The sequence below is a fragment of the Indicator indicator genome, chromosome 7 (genome assembly GCF_027791375.1).
Source record: "Indicator indicator isolate 239-I01 chromosome 7, UM_Iind_1.1, whole genome shotgun sequence".
NCBI lineage: Eukaryota > Metazoa > Chordata > Aves > Piciformes > Indicatoridae > Indicator > Indicator indicator.
The window spans coordinates 10098968-10116694 of NC_072016.1; the positions used below are offsets into that span (position 1 = coordinate 10098968).

At 44.4% G+C, this 17727-nt stretch overlaps 1 protein-coding gene across 1 annotated transcript; it reads left to right on the top strand.

Annotated features, from left to right (window-relative positions):
* The first annotated feature begins 351 nt into the window (after positions 1-351).
* ITPRIP (inositol 1,4,5-trisphosphate receptor interacting protein) lies at positions 352-8396 on the top strand. Its single transcript, XM_054382204.1, has 2 exons — positions 352-402; positions 2260-8396. Exon 2 carries the CDS (start codon positions 2273-2275, stop codon positions 3920-3922), a length of 1650 nt encoding a protein of 549 aa, XP_054238179.1. The 5' UTR covers positions 352-402; positions 2260-2272; the 3' UTR covers positions 3923-8396.
* The last annotated feature ends 9331 nt before the right edge of the window (positions 8397-17727 follow it).

Genomic DNA, 17727 nt, shown 5'->3' on the forward strand with positions numbered 1-17727 from the left:
CAAACTTATAAAGCCCTTTGCAATGCAGGGCAAACCCAGTTTATTTTTAAATGGAGCTCACAGAATAACTGGGACAGCCAGCTTGGGGCATTAATTCAGCTTTAATTCATTGCCTGATGAATTAAAGAGTTAATGTAAAAAGGCAAAAAAGGCCTGCAAACCATCTCCAGAGCAGCATCTGCATGAGGGCATTCATCTATGCAGGTACATGGGATCTAAAAAAAGAACAGTTAGTAGATGTTACACAGGGAGGAGCACATAGCATTATCCTGAGCACCATGTGGACTTTCTTGCTGCTTGGACAATGTGTCTCAATCCTGTTCCCTTCTCTTGTTATTCCAGTCCCAGCCCTCTTGTAAGGAAAAGAGAACTGCATGCTGAAGGACACAGTTCCCATGTACAGTAAGTGCTCACATTGAGGAAATCTAGGTTCCTACAATCAAAAGCCAGCAGTTTGCTGTGCAGTAATGATAACAAGGCCCACTGGGATAGATCTATCTTTATTGCATGCCTTGTGAAGGTATTGATGCCATTGCCAGAGATGTGCTGCTTCTTGCCCAGATGCTGGGACAGCAGGAATGCTGTGGCACCTAAACATGCTGGGTTCAGACCAGGAAGGAGCTCTTGCAGGGGAGAAAATTATAGCCCTCCATCTCCTTGTACTACTCACCACCTCTTTGTTTTCTGTGAAACAGCCTCATTCCCACAGCAGGATGAGTTGGTTTGTTAGGAATGAGATTACTATTTCTGGTCTGATTGATTAGTTATTTTAGTGATAGACTTTATTTCTGTAACAAAAACTCTCTCAAACACACTTTTGAGACCTTAAAGCAGCTGCACTGAAATGTCTCAGTTGGAAGAAGAAATACCCCTGCTTGTCCTCTTGTCCTGGTCTCCCTGTGCTGGGACTGAGGGGGTGACACTGCTAGAAAGAGCTTGCCATGTCTCAGCAGTGGGTGACAAACTCAGGTTGTCCTGCCCTGAGCAGGCACTTGGGATCTTGATAGTGATGCCAGCCCTCCAAAAACACAAATGCCACCTGCCAGGAAACAGCCCAGATTTAGCTGGACACTATCTGACCCAGGCCTCTGGGAGGCCTCATTAGGGTCAGGCAGATGCCCCAGAAATGGAACTGTATTCCTGAGAGCTGTCAATTAAATTCTTTCATCGTGGTTCCCATGTCATAGAAAGCTTTATAAAGAGTGAGGTCCAAGCAGCAGAGCCAGTAACCACACAGAACACTATAGCAGCCTTGGTTATGCCATGGGGCCTGTGCAGGGGGTGATGTGGGTCTGTCACTGGCCCATGGCTGCCTGCAGCAAGCACTGAGACCTCAAGATCTGGGGTATGTCTCACAGCCACATTGAGGTCACTTCAAATAGAAGCAAGCTGGCTGCAAACACACTATTTAAGGGGGTGCTTCAGGGAGATAGCTTAAATCAAAGCCATGATGTTTACTAATGTCTTCCATAGATTAGTAGTGAAGTAAGTTCCAAAAATAAACACTCTGATGATTTTCAAACCACTGGGCTAAAGGAAACCCTTTCTAGTTTAGAGAGCTTTCTGTCTCTGCCCTTTTTCTGGGAGCCTCAGTCGTGAGGCTTCCTTGAAGGCTGGGAGGATTTGCCACATCTTGATCCTGATGGTGTTGAAAGGCAGGAAGAGTTTTGCCTGTAGTGCCTGCTTAGAAGCACAAAACTCTGCAGGCTTGTGCCCACCCAGATGCACACACCAGCACTGGCAGTGAAGATTGCCCAGACCTAAGCTGGCTGTGTGGGTACCCGGACATGCTTAGTGTGGAAGGGGCTAAGAGAGCCCTGTCTATGCTGTTGCCATGTCTGCAGCATTAACCTTACATGGAGGCAAAGCAGTGCTCATCTCAAGCCCTGCTTTTTTATACCTGAGGAGGTTGTGCCTGCTTCTTTCCCTTTCTGTTATGGAATGCTTTAAAGGAAGGGGGAAGGACATGCCCTCCCACAGTGCCCAAACATCATCACAGTGGGTTGATGGTAGCATGTGCCTTCATAGTTCTGTTCTTCAAAGTTCATTTGATAACAGGACACTTTCGTCCTCACTGTCTTCACCATCTTTGGAAGTCTTTTTGGAAAGCTTAGTTGATAACTTGTGGAAACAGGCATGCACTTAGGAGCTTCTGGACTCTCCAGGGCTAGGAAGGATGCCGTAGCTTTTATTTAAGCGGGGACTTTTATTTTTGAGGGAATATGCTCTGAACTGTGCCTTATTCTGCCTTTCTTCCAGGGAAGCAACTGCCATGCCTGTGGGAATCTTCCGGGTGTGCCTCGTGGTGATCACAGCTATTGTCAACCACCCGCTGCTCTTCCCTAAAGAGAATGGCACTGTTCCCGAGAACGCGGAGGAAATCATCCAGAAGATGAAGGAGCGGGAGCAGAGCCTTCGGCTGCAGCAGTTGCGCTTGGAGCAGGAAATCGCAGATCAAGAAGCCAGAGAGAAGACCGTGGAAAAGGCTGCAGAGGTGGTGGAGGAAAGCACAGAGGAAAAGTTCCGATGGGATATGTGGACTGCCCTTTCCATGGTTATCTTCCTGCTGATTGAGCTCTGGAGGCAGGACTTCCAGGAAGGAAATTGGCAGGACACAGGAGGAGAAGAAGATGACATGGCTGTCCTGGGGAAAGCATTTAAAGGAGTGGCCTTCCCTGACAAGGCTGTCTTGGCCAGCTTCTATGAGAAGCGCATCCTGGCTACCACCGGAGACATGGCCAGGATGCGGGAGATGGTGGAAGGCTTTGCAGATGACCTGCTGGAGGCCTTAAGGAGTGTTTGTAACCGGGATGCTGACATGGAAGTGGAGGACTGCATGGGTGTGGGGAGCATGTATGAGAACTGGAGAGTGCGCAAACCTTTCGTCTGTGATCTGATAGTGCCTTTTGCCCCCCCAGAGCCATACTGTTTCCGGTCCCAGACCTGGTGCTCTGGCGACTCTTTTCCTCCAGATGAACAAGGTTATGGTACTATCAAGGTGTGCAGGGCAGATGAGGATGTGGCAGGTTGCATATGTGACAAGACTAAACTAGGGGAAGATATGCTGTGCCTCCTTCATAGCCAAGCCAGTACTACCAGGCCCGGCAGTGAGATGGAAGACCTCCTGTGCTTCAAAAATACTCAGTATCTGGATGCTGACCAAGTCATGAAGTGGTTCCAGATTGCAGTTACCAAGGCCTGGAACAGAATCTCCCACAAGTATGAATTTGACCTCTCCTTCAGCCTCCTGGACTTGCCAGGAGCCCTGAAGATCAAATTTAGATCGGGAAAATCAATTGCCTTCAACCTCACCCCTGTGGTGCAGTACGAGAACTCTGATGTTTACTTCATCTCTCATTTCCCTCGGAGTGGCCTGGCAGCAGACCTTCCCTCCAGCACTCACTGGTTTCTCACTTTCGCAGTGTATGAGAGGAGGTTCATCCAGCTGATCTCCAAAACGCTGCCTGCCAATGCCTGCCACGTCAGCTGCCTTCAAATCCTCTCCTTCCTCCATGGGAAGCAGTGCAGCCTCACAGGTCCAAGTGGACTCACCAACTACCACCTGAAGACAGTGATGCTGCACCTCCTGCAGGCATGTCCCAGTCAGGACTGGGCCCCAGAGAAGTTGGAGGCCCGTCTACAGGACATGCTGAAATTTCTGGAGAAATGTTTGCATGAAAAGAAGCTCTACCACTTTTTCATTGGCAATGGGAGGGTACCAGCAGAGCTGGGCTTCCCCATCATATTCCAGAGGGCTGAGCCTCTCAACCTTTTCCGTCCCTTCGTGCTGCACAGGGATGTTTACAGGAAAACAGTGGACACATTCCATGAGATGCTCAGGAACATGTCTGCACTGATAAATGAGTACACGGTGCACATTCCTCATGCACACACCAATGGGATCCATAAGGAATCCTTTTAACCAAGGCTGGCAGAAAACACCCGTTCCTCTATGCACAAGTCCGCAAGGCAGCTTTTTGAAGCTTCCTGGAGACAACTGACTCTGCCAGTACAACTTCTTGTCTGTAGCTGAACTGGTCCTAGGCCATGGTTTCTTCAGTAGGGGAGAGGGGATGGAGGAGGATAGGGGGGAGAAACTGGAAGGTGTGGTATAAAAGTGAGTTTCTGCTCCACTGGTGTGCTGGCTGGGGTTTATACAGCTAAGAATATATTTTTCTATTGTGCCTCAGTCACACTACAGTGGTGGTGAGCAACAAATACAACTAATTTATTCAAATGCCTGCAATGCAAGCGCTGGTGGTGGCCATATAATTAATTTCCTTTGGAAAGGGGAGGTAAGAAAAGGGTGGAGGAATCAAAAAGAGGATCTTAGGATTCCAGGGGCCTGTCTGCTTGCAGACAGCAGAAGCTCTGTGACCAATGCAAAGCACAATGTAAGACTCGGTGCTGATGTGGGGAATGGGAGGGTCATGCACAAGATCTGGACTGGATGGAGATCCTTAAATCAACCACAGCTCTTTAATAAAAGGGAACTAGTTATCTTTAAAAAGCCTTCTTGACAGGACTTGTAGCAATAATTTAAATGGCCTGTCCTGTCCTGCAGAAACACCTATGTACTCTGCACATTCTTCTCCTTGAGGAGATTGTAGCAGAGCAGGCAGCTGCTGGTCTGTCTTCAGACCATTTCATTCTAGTCTTCAATTTTTATCACGGTAACATGGCTAATGGATAAATGGACAGGAACCTTTTTACCTTAGATAAAACAGAGAAACACCATTATTAGCTTCTGGCATTTTTGTTGATTTGTTTGTTTTCCTTGCCTCAGGGCAGCAAGGCTGAGAATGACCAAGAGAGAAAGGACTACTATGGGTTTTGCTTTCCTAAAAGAAGCAGTTCTCCAAAATTAGTTTGTAAGGAAGCCAATCTCAGCAGTCTGGTAACAGGAGGGAACAATCACCTTCCAAATGAGAGTGTGACTCTCCCAGCATGGTTTTGATGAGGCCAAGGCCTGCAGGATGGCTCTGAGCTAGAGCCATCCTGCTAGGTGGTACACAGGGTTAGAGATGCACATGTAGCAGGGCTTGACAGCACTGTCTCTGCAGCTGCACATCCCTGTAACATGCCCCTTCTGCTCCCAGATACTCAAGCAAAAGCTACCTGTTTGCCTCTATATAGTGTCTCATCAATCCTTTTGAAGACTGCTGCTCTGATGAGGCTCAGAGGAGCTGCTACTAGCAGACTGTAATTTGCTGAGTCAGGAAAGTGGGAAAGTGATGGGGAAATGACAGCTTCTGCAGGCTTAAAAGCCAGGGGACAATCTCAAGGCATGTGCTAAAAACCCTAATGCAGAAATGATGCCCAAAGTCCCTCAGGAATCAGGGTGTTAGTGCCATTCTAGTGGACTGCTCAGCCCTGGTGAGGTGACTTTGTTGGAGGAGAGTGTTCATCAGTTCCTCACCATCTTTCATGTGCTTCCTACAGGATCCAAGCTAAGGCCTCAGTTCATACCTGCTTTGTGCTGGTCATGGGAGCCTGGCCTCCAGTGCTCAGGAGCCTTTCCTGCCATATTCCTAGACTAGAATTTCCTGCAGTGTTTTACACTAGGGCTTCTTTGAATCCTGCTTACAAGAGGGTAGTTGTTCTGGGTGGTGAGACCCATCAGGGATGATATTACCATGACAGGTCCCTTTATATCAATCATCTTTCACATGCAGCAGAGAGAAAAATTAATCCTGTATCACTTCTAGGGACAGCATTCAGCACGGAGCTTATCACCCAGCCTATTGATAAGCAGACTCTCCACAGATGTCTCATATCCTCCTGCTTCCTGGTAAAAACCATTTCACTATCTCCTTGATGCCTGCTCTTGTCTGTCCTCTCCACCAGTGAGGGGCATTTCATGCACAAACAGAAAGTTGTAACTCCCACACTTGGTTTTTAAGCAAACACAGGTGGGGACAGGGATCTCTGCTCAAACCACTTAGCTTTTATCATCACAGCTGTAGGGTGGTTAAGGAATATTTCTGAGCAGAAAGTAAGGGATAGGAAATGAGATGGGAGAGAGAAGGCTGGTGGGTATTGCCCTGCAGTAGGAGAGAGTCTTGGATCATCTGTGCTTGCTTCAGCACTCTTGGCAGTGAATGCCTGGGAGACTGCCAGTGCTGGCAGAGCAACAGGACAAGACTAATTGCTAACGCTACAGAGTGCTGTAAGCGCCTGGCTTTCGTTAGCTCAACCAAGCAAGCCTTCCCCAGTAGGAAAGAGGGCAGGCATGATCTCAGGGGACATGACAAGCAGGTAGTGACAAGTTGAGGTGCAGAGAGTAAGTGAATATGGGAGTCTGGAGGCTACATTGGAAGCTGTGTAAGTTGTTTGCAAACCCAAGCAATTTGCCATTCTTACATGCCCAGGTTTCCTGCACAGCCCCTGTAGCAGATCCAGCTTTGCATGTGTTGCTGGCAGGCAGGTCACGCTAAGCAGTTGTGGCTGGAGCCGCTTCTAAATGTGTGCCCAGCCCAGCCAGAGAGAAATAAAAATTTCTCTGCTGTTTCCTGTCAAGAGTCTAAATTTAGACTTTCCAAAGAACAGAAACAAATTTGTGACCCAGGTCTCTCAGGAAATGACGTTCAGGGTTGAAAAATAGCTTTTATGTAAAGTTGAGCAGGGAGAGGATGAGAAGAAAAGGCTGTTGAACAGAAGAAGGTAACTCCCCTATTGAAATGTCAGAACAAAGGTTGGTAACACCAGTCTTACGGGCTGGTAAGCATGCCTGAACTCGTCTTTACACAGCTCTAAGCACTGCTGCTCAGATTCAAAGGGAACCTAAACTGATAAGTGAATTGAATCTTTTGTTGGTGTGCCTATTCTCTCTCTTAAACCCAAAGTGACCCTGAAGCATTCCCATGGGGTTTAGCTGAACCCAAGCTGGAGCTGAACCAAGGAATTTAGGTATTTGATTCCCCTGAAAGCAAATTGCTTGGCTTAATTTTCCTTCCAATATGCTCATTTTGCCCTGAGCACCTTTTAAGCATCTGTTCTGTGCATTTAGGCTATGAGGGAACCCACTCATACCTGTCCAGGTGGAGAAGTGCTCTGTGATAAGCTCTGTTCCAGTAAGCCTCAGGGCAGAGATCTTCTTTGCAAGCCATATACCAGTATATGTACTAGAGATATGTATCTGTCCCATCAGAGGAGGTGTGGGGTACACAGCATGACTCTGACTCAGACCTCTGCAGTGGTACAAGGAGGGCACATCATTCCTTGTCTTTCCTGTGCTAAATCTTTGCTCACTAAGTACTAGCTCTGTCAAGAAAAGGCTGCACTCACATTTCATAAAAAATGTTTGTAAGACAGTTTAGGTCCATTAGCTGTCAGCCAGTAAAAATGTCCTAAGATGTTTTAGTGCTGCCCATGTTTAGCTTTGCCTCGACTGAAATCTGGCTGGCCATTCATAGGAAGCAGCTTTAAAGGGGTGGAAGTAGTAGTTTGTGGTTTAAAGTGAATAATGTTCTTTTGGAACCAAACAGCGTATGGCACACGTGTGACAGACACACAACTTCTCTTTGGCGGTGCCTGCATCTCTGAGAGCACCTACGGAAGGGTAAACAGCCTGCCCTGAACTACTTTCTTGTGTCTCAGTGCTGCTCTTGCCATTGGTAACCAGGTGAATTTAACAGATGAACTCCTGTTGCCTTCTGCTGATTCCCAACCACTCCCTCCACCCTCCACTGGTGGTTTTAATATTTTATTACAGGCTCTGTCGAAGCAATGGAATTAGTGATGGCTTGATATCAGCCACTGATCTACAGCATAGCCTCAGGAACTACTTACCTTTAGGAAATGTCTGGGTCTAAGGTTATTAGTGCTGTTCAGGAGCTGAATGTCTTCTAAAGAGAGCTGTTGGGAATTCAGTCTTTAGTATGTGACAACCTGGCTTAGCTCTCTGAATTGCTCTCTATACAAGTCTTACAGGGGGTATAAAGATGTATTTTAACAAAAGGATCCAAAATTTTATCCAATATTCAAGCACCAGGATTTGCTGCTTGTCCACCAGATGCTTTTAATGCAAAGTCTTTGCAACATTTTCTCTGTGGTGAAGAAGTAAGATTTCACCCTGTAGCAGCTTAGCTGCTGGTGGTTGAGGGGTTAGCTCTTACAGGATCCTAGACAGTACACAGCTTTATTTATTACTTGTCTTTTTTGGGGTTTGGTTTTGTTTTTTTTTAAGGGGCGGGGGGTGTGTGTGTGTAATATGTTAGCTCAGAAGCAAAACTGTAGTATGAAGATCAATCTTGGCAATGCAACTGAGATGGGCAATAACACCAGAACTCTCCATACAAAGGTCTTCCCTGTTGGACAATGCTGTACTCAAACTGCTGCTTTTATAGCAGGACACTGTTGAATTTGTATAGATCTGTTCATGCAGCTTTATTTATAATAAAGGAAGTCTTGTACAAAATCTAAAGAAGTGTGAAGTCTGTTCTATTTCTGGTTCCCCCAAAAATGTTTCTGAGAGAGAAGGATGAAGTGGAGATACACCCAGTATGATCCTAGCACAGTGAACCAAGTAGCAAGAGTTGCTGTCAGTTCTGACTGCAGTGTGAACATTAAGTGGATAGCTAATACAGAATAATTCCAGGGATGTCAGACTTGCCAAGAATATGAATCCACAAGAATTCAGAATAATTACTCTGGATATCTCTGCTCAAAAACCATCCTTTTGCAGCAAGTCCTGAATTTTGCTGGTAGATGTTGCCCTTACTGGCTGAATTAGAAATCCCCAGAATTTCCAGTTTGGCTAGAGGAATCTTCTTTACCTGCTTGTTTTAAAAGTATCCACAGACAAGTTCAAGCAACCACCCACCACCACTTAGCCTCCTGCTTAACCCCTTTTCCTAGTTTGAGAGAATGGCATTGCCTTGTTAATATTCTAATGTGCTCTGAAAGGAAATTAAAAGCTGGTTCTTCATTCAAATAATAAACCCATCACTGTTTCCTTGGCAACATGCCTTCCACAGAAGACACTCATTCTTGTTTTATTTATTTCCAGGATTTAAAATGTTGAGGTTTTCAAATGAAGTGACAGTCAATGCCCAATGTCATAGCAACATTACAAGGCCAGATTGGAGGCTCAGAGAAGGGGCTCCCCAGAATGCTCTGCACACATTTAACGAATACCTCTGCCTTCCAGCAATCACTGGAGCTGAATCAGCATTGAACAGGTCTGAGAAGCAGCTGGCGTAAGAGTTACAGCACAAGTCTAACTAGCCTGGGGTTACAATTTCCCAGGGTCAGCCATACGCTGCAGTGAGTTCTGTAGCCCAGGATCATCAGCAGTCCTGGTTGTTTTAATGCAGCTTTGCTATTTGAAAAACCAGAAGGGTTAACAGCAATATAAAATCATTTTTCAGAAGGGCTATAGCAAATTCTGGGTCCATGCTATGGCCATTACACTACAGTGTTATCTGCCAGATAGTAGGCAGATAGAGGTCAACCTCAGCCATTGAAAATTGCTTTTAACCTCCTCTTCTAGTTGTAAACCATGTTTCCTCTAGTCTTTGAACTGGATTCTTTCTTCAGAGATTCAAATTATTGGTTTTTTTCCTTATTTCCAGGCTTTCTTAAAGCCCTGATTCTATTGTGCTAGCTTTCTCAGAAGTCTGGCAGCCTTCAGTTCTGGCATACAATTACATCTACATTGCAGTCCAGAAATGTGCTTCCCATACCTGGAGACAATATTCTAGAGATGGACAGAAGTTGAGGTCACAACCACCCACCCTGCAGCTCAAACCTTAAATGTGTGCTTTGTGGCTGCAGATTTAGCTGGTACACTTAGACATAGCTCTCTTTATGCTTGGTTGGTGTGTAAAGTCACTGGCCTGGGAAGTTGTTCACTCCTTGAGCAAAGAGATAGATCATCCCAAGCTTGGCTGATGAGCACATGAACTTGTACTGAGTAAACCTCTCAGTCTTGTCCTCTCAGTCCCATCAATATGCAACTGGCTTTCACTTCAGCTGCCTTTTATTAACCCCATCAGCATAGAATAGGGTTCGTGTACTGAACGCTCTGTGTTGTGGACCTGGAAACAGTCACATACCAGTCACACCCTCCTGCTGCTGCATGTTCCAGGTCTCCCTCCCATTCAACATTCCATTTCTTCTATAATCAAAACTGCCAGAAGCAACTTCACAAGAAAAGGCTGATTTTTTTTTAATTTACATTAAGAAAGCAGCACTCTCTATTCCAGCTGGAGGCCCCTCTAATCTCAGTTTTTATTACTGCTTTAAAATAATCCCTGAGAAGAGAGATAAATCTCTGCTGGTGTACTTGTGACTTTTTTCAGCACATTGAGAATAAAGAGCTGAATACGAGGAAGTTACATGCAGAAAATCAAGTCTGTCATGTGCCAGAAAACCTCCAGTAGCTCTTGGCTTCTGATGTTTGTCAGGCCTGTGTGGGAGGGTGAGCACAAGATTAAAACAACTAATGCATAGCAGAATTAATATCTCCACTGCCCTTGTTTAGTGGATAATCAGACCTTAAAGACCTGGGTATCTCTGCCTTGTTTTGATGTTGATTAAATGTTTTAGATGGCAGAATCTGACTCAACTATTGGAAGAGGTCTTAGATTTTTACAATTTCAGGGAAAGAATACAAGTGAGATTTAACTCCTCCCTTATTGTTCAATAAAACTTCCCCATAAGGTCTCCTAGTATAACTTACTATGAAGACCTTTTCTGATTTTTATCTGTCTCTCTAAGCTTGTTACTTCTCTCAGAAGTCACAGTAAGTGTCTATTATTCTGTGCTATAGAGTCATAGTCATAGAATGGTCTGGGTTGGAAGGACCTCCAAAGGTCATCCAGTCCAATCCCCTCTGCAGTAAGTGTTAGGGCCTCCAATCTGGCCTTGTAATGTTGCTATGACATTGGGCATTGACTGTCACTTCATTTGAAAACCTCAACATTTTAAATCCTGGAAATAAATAAAACAAGAATGGCAAGTAATGTTAGCTGGGAAAGTTTTCATTGTAATGAACGTTTGCAAACACAGTTCAGAGTTCTTTCTCACAATTCCCAATTCATCAGAGTTCACTGAAGTCCATCGTTAATAACCCTCTCCAAACCCTCTAAGGGGTACACACCTCTCTCAGATTAGTTCCTTCAGACTTGGGTTGTTTCAGCTGCTTGCTGTCTACTAGGAGCTCTCTGAGGTAGCTGTCCTGCCAATAAGCCCAAGCTGAGTCAAATCAGCATTTAGATGAATGTACCACAAAATAGATGCTCGTAAGCACATCTCTTTGGTATGATGAACTGCTGTACCTGCTACAGCCTGGTCTTCCTCCTGGTCTCTACATGAGTTTCCCCATGACATTTAAATTAAATCAAGTTATGCCTACACAGTACCTGACTTTGGAGAAAACTCAGGTAGCTCATGAATGCAGGTCCAGTCTGCATTCCTGGCCCCCCAGCACAGTGACAGACTTCTTGGGATGGGTAACACCTGCAAGTACAGTAAGAAGCCTTTTCTACAAGCACAACAAAAAGTTCTCCTTCTATGCACTGCCTGGATATATAACTTATATTGGGCAATTCTTAGGGATTTGACATGAGTCACCCCTGTATCTCACATCCTTCATAGTAATCAGATGCATAATTCTGATGTGTGGCTAATATTAAAGATCTGCAGACCTTAGAAAAATTATTTATTCCACACAGGAATGTATTTCTGTTTCCCAGTTTCTCTGCACAATGTTGTTTTGCTGCTATGCAAATCAGGGTGATGTTTGAGTTGATACAAATTAGCACTTTTCAAGTGTTAAGTCAGCCAGAGAGGCAGACAGGACATTAAAGCCAGGAGAATAATTCACAGCTAATAATTTATCTAATGACTTTGACCGCTCATGGAATATCCACAAGCAAGGTCAGAATCTCCTTTATTTCAAGTAAGCAGAAATGTCTATGCAGTAAAAACCTGAGAGTAACCTCAAATGACCTACAGACATGCTAACATGAATTTGGTCAGGTACCACAGGCAGTAAAACTGGGAACACTGATCTTAAAATGGACTACTGCTCCCAGTTTGCCTACTTGAGCAGGTTTCATCCTCTCTGCTCAATGCTTTGTTATGGATCTTTGCTTGCAGGTCTAAAAGTTAATTCAGGTCTCTCCCCAGCTGTCGCTAGCACAGTATCAGATGTATCTTGTATTTATCTGGATTGTGTTTGTTAAGAAAAGGGAATTTCTCAAGGTATTGGTTCAGTGGCTCCAACCAAACACTGAACATGTATCTCTTCCAAGTAAAATTCCAGGCAGTCTTGCCTTTTTCCAAAATGATGAATTTGTTGTGGCAATAAAAACTAGGTTATTTTTAACCAGTTTCCTATGCAGTCACTGTATGCGTGCATATGGGGTGAAGAAGAGTGTCTGTCCCTTCATCTCCTGCCAAGTAACTTCTGAACCTGTCAAACAACTTTAACAAAATTTGACAAGACCCGTAGAGAGCGCAGAAGTACTCAGCTCTAATAAACTAGAGGCAAGTAGGCAGATGGGTAGAGGACAGAGACTCTCATAATGCTGAGAAAGCACACACTAGATCTTTTAAATATCTCCTGTGAAGCAGAAGGCAGTTGGTGCTTGTGCCTTTCTAGACCTGGAGGAATAAGCTATGAGGAAACAAGGCTGTGTCACTCCTGCTACTCTCAGAATGATCTGCATAACTTTATAACAGAGCCTTTAGAGAAGAGGAAGGAGGCAAAGATATTCCTGTCCTATCTAATGGACAAGGCTGGTCCCTTAAATGCGCTCATTCAGATTTCTGTTAATAGATGTAACGTTAACTATGTTACAATGTTCCTCAAAAGAAACTTCACTTTCTAGTTCTGTTGAACTTAGGAGCATCATCTTGGGCCCCTCAGCTGCCAGAAGCAAAACCTTTGGCTGCTGAGGTTTGAGGGGATCTGTAGAGTAAAGATTTTCAGTCACTGTTTGCAGAAGTGCTGCCTTTGAATAACAGCACTGAGATTTTAACCAATTCTGAATCTGACTAGCTAAAACCAGAGCTTATCCAAACTTTTAGAGGGAAAAAAAAAAAAAAAAAAGTATTTTCTGTCTTGAAGTTGGATCTCTTAGCTTCATTGATCTGCTCTGAGGTGGAAGTGCAGGACGTGCTGAGCTGAAACATTTAAAGTTAAAAAAAAAGCCCTCACTGTTTAGGCCTTTCAGTACTTGTAAAATGTCTGACTGTGGCATTGTTTTAAAAACTGCAGAGGAATGGCAATTAAAACCTCAGTGGAGTTCTTAAAAGCATCTTAGGTGATCTGCAGGAAGTCTAGTTTAGATGTGAAACAATCCTCAAATCCACCAACAGACCCAGTCATTAACAGTCTCAACTTGGCAAAAACTTAATTATGTGTAAGGAGCCAAAATTAAATTTGTTTGTATTGTGCTGCTTTCCAGAAGTGCCATGACACATAAAATGTCACTGGAAATCCAATTAAGCACCTTTCTGCAGTCAATCTAGCATTCAGGATCCAAGACAATGCAATACAGGCCCAGCGGGCAGAGCTAGGCAGAACTGGGATCAGTAAACCACACTGTTCACAGCCTGACTCCTCCATCACTTCACCTCCCCAGGTGCACCAAGGGAGAAATTCATTATATTGCTCTTAACTTTGTCTTGCTCTCTTAGCCCTCTGCTGGGAATCAGCACAGAGGTATTTCCCCAATCCACAGGGAAATAGTACTTAGTTTGCTATCGTGCTCCAGGTCTCAGTCCTGCCAGCTTGCACCAGGCAGGGCAGCCCTGGGCAGTTCTTGTGCCTGCACGCACAAGTGATGCCCAGCGGCGCTGCCCAGCCCCTGTCACACACAGGCGTTCCCACGGGACAGACGCTCTGTGCTGTCAGCACAATATTCCTGCCAGTTCACCTCAGGGTTATCATATCATGGCAGGGTGAGGAGGCTCCTGGATTCAAAACTAGACTAGTTCACATCCAGGTTTGTACAAACCGCTCCATACTGACTCCCTCCTGCCAGAGCCATACCTGGCATAGCTTTGGAGGTGAAAAGTTTGATCCAGAGCAGAGATACCCCAGCACAACACAGCCAAGCTACATAATGCATATGAAGAGGAATCCAGAGACACCAAGCCTGTGGGTTTGAAGGCATGGGTTATCTCAGACCTGTCTCCTCACAAGGAGAAACAGCTGATTAATCACTGTGCCTTAGCTGTGATGAGCAAGAGACAGACTCTGCTTCCAAGCCCAAACATGCATGTTAAAGCATTGTGTGATGAACGTAGAGGGGAAAAACCAGCCACACTCAGACTTGTGGACTGGCTCAGAATGCTTTCCTTTCAGAGCTCCCTTATGAAGATGGCTTGAGTGACAGGAGGAAAGGCACAAAAGCATCTCTTCAGGGAGATGGAAATTATATGCAGAAAGGTGCAGAAAGAACAGCATTAAGCCATGATGATCCTCATTGATTCTCCAGGTGGACTGAAGCTGACAGCTTTTTGCTCCTTTTCCCCAAGCCCTCCCACACCTCTGCTGTGCAGCCACATAAGTGACTCATGCAAATGGTTTGTGGCTTACAGGAAACACTGTCTGCTCCCTGCTCAGCTTGTGGCTATTCAGTGCCCCTTTTCTTGGCTCCATTTTCCCTGGAGAGACGTTTTTTTCCATTGGCTTTGAAGCACATGTTGTGGTTCTCACAGACTGCCTCCTGCACATCTGTGCCTTTCACAGCCATCTTCTGAACAGACTCAGTACATTGGTCCCTCAACATCCTGCATTCTAACTCCTGGTGGACTCAAATACAGTGTTAGCACACACCGATAATCAGCTGTTACACTCCACCCCAGACACAGCTGCATCTCACAAGTTTTAGCAGTCCTGTTTTAGCAAATCAAAGAGGTCTAGGTGGGAAAAATCCAAACAAGATTATGTGGCATTACTAATTTACTCAGATAAATCAGTTAACTGCCAGCCTTGTTAGCTTTCAACCAGCAGTAGAAAAGACTGCTTCCATCTTATAGAAGTTGGGGATGATTTAGTAAACTTGTATCTCATCTCCTCACTGTAAAGAGACTCCAGTTTTATTAGCCATTCTCAAGTGAAATCAATGTCCAAGGAACAGAGTGGTGTAATAATGGAGCTACTAGCAGAGAAAGGCAAGAGAATAAGAAACAGTTTTCAAACCTTGAGAATGAAAGGGAACATGACAGATGCCACAACAGTGGAAAGCTGGGGAGAGCAGGCCCAGGAGATATATAACACTGTGCACTCAGACACAGCCAGACAGCTCTGATGAGCAGGACAGACAGATGTTAGATGAAGTATGGCAAGAAGCTGAGATTAAGTGAAACAGCAAGAAGCTGAGATTTCCTTTTCTTTTTCAACTGATGAGAAAAAGCAAGAAAGCCACAAGCATCTATATGGAGTTCACACAAGCGTTTCTGTCATCACTTTTCATACCAGTATCTCCAGTTACTACCCTTTTCAGCACAAGAATCACAGATCCTTCTAACACCTCCCTGGACACTTCTCAAAAACTTACCCAAGCAAGGACCTTCTGTCATAACCCCAGTTCCTTTCACCCAAGGTCCCACTCTACTTAGCCAAATCTCAGAAAATACCCAACTCAAATAGCCTGGGATCCCCAAATCCTCCCCCCACCTTGGCTCCCTGTTACCTTGATCTTAGCTTCAATATAAGTGATAATAAAATTATAAAAAAAGGGGATGGATCACATCTTGCATTATGGTACCAACAACCATCTCAAGGACATCAGTAAAGATAGAGGGACATGCTACAAATACAGAACAGAACAAGGCCAATGTCTTGCTTACCTGAAGTTTTTTTGTCTTGTTTTGGTTGGTTGGCTTTTCAACCTCTACTTGAGAGCAGTTATATTTGGTCCAACAACAACACAAACCCAACCAAAACCAAGCCAACGTTTTTTCAAAGCAACACCACCAACAACAACTTTTACAGGCAAAATATGGAGCAGATGGTAAATAAATACAGCACTTGCTGTACAATTTGATCCGCAGAAGATTTTAAAGAGAGCTCTGACTAAAAGGCAGAGCTGCTCACCTGCTTGATCCTTCCATTGTTGACTTCAACAATTTTTCCTCTGTTGACCAAAGCTTAAGAGATGTATTTCCTTGACCTCTTTAATACAATGGATCCTTTACATACATCCACTATGAACCGAGAGAGCCAATCCATTCCACATAACTTTTCCTGTCTTTTGAAGACTGGACTGAAATGTTGCATACTCATTACCACATTAAAAACACTTTGCTTGAGGCCTGCATTTCTTGGTGTGCTGTAATGAGTTCAGGACCCCAGCTGTCTGCCTGGGAACTTGGAACACCAATACTTAATAGTAAATTATAAAGTGGAATATTTCATGTTACTTTTTTTTGCTGAAGCAGCATACTTATAATGATATATTCCATAGCCACTAAAGATGGGGACAGTGCACAGCTTTCTGTTCAGACAACAGAGTCTCTGGTCTGGCCCTAGCCCACTCAGTTTTTGGATGCTGGTCTCTGCTCTTAACCCATTATTGGATCTCCCCATGTCACAACTCCCACTCACATGCAATAATACACTGGAGCAAACTGCCACATATTCCTAGCATGTTTATTGAGGTCAACTTAGAGCCTACTATACTAACAGCCTACTATACTAACAGTTTTAACAAGCCCCACACAAAGCAGAGCAGCTAATAAAACCAGAATGTTCTGCAGTTAATCCTTGGAAGTTTGCCACTGAGATCCCACCAACACCATTTCAGGGACTGCAACTTAATCACACTCAAATCCTGCTTTCATCTAACAAAACAGCCTAGATCCGCGTTCTGACAATACACCTCACAGCTTTGTGCATCCTCTGGGTTCTTTAATGACAATCATGTACAGCATCAGATCTAGACTGGGAAATTTTTTTAAGAACCCCAGCATTTTGGGAAATTAGAACAATTAGTATTAGTTAGAGCAATAAAGAGTAATTAGTATTTTTCCAAGTAGTACCACATGGGTTTAAAAGCCACAAAGATAAAGAAACAGGGAAAAGCTGCATAGTTTGAATCAAAGCTGGTAACAATCCCCTCAAATCACTAACAGACCAAGCTCCTGCTAATAATGCCTTTTCCTCATCAAATCTGTATTTTCTATTTGCTGTCCCAATCAGTTACACAAGCATGCACCCTGTCAGAGTTAGTGTGCTGGGGTAAAACATATTAAAAGATTAAAAAAAGGTTAGTCCAGTTTTCCTCCAGAGAAGCTCTGAATCACTCAGTGCCTCAGTTACCAGGAAAACTGTGGACCACTTCTGCTATGCTACCTTACCTCATTGCAATGGGAGACAGATGGAACAGTCTTTCATATCTCCTGTCAACTGCCTCAGCATCACAGGAACTACAGCCCTGTCCTCCCTGAACATAGTGCTTTGCCTGATTTCTGCATACCTCTTCCCTGGAATTACAGCTCGTTTGGGTTGTTAGTGGTCTGACTGAGGTCTCTCCTCTATGTGGAAAGGGCAAATAAAAGAAAATTAAAAAAAAAAAAAAAGAGAGAGAGAAATGTTGTCTGTGACTACTTCTGATTCAAGCAATCTTGTCCCCACTCCGCTGTATTAGCATGTAGGATAGCTTCAAAAACTATCCAACCACAAAGCTCTGATCCTGGCATGTACCTGCTCAAACAGAATAAACTAATCCCTTCACCAGCAGCAAGACCCCACCAGTAAACGATGCT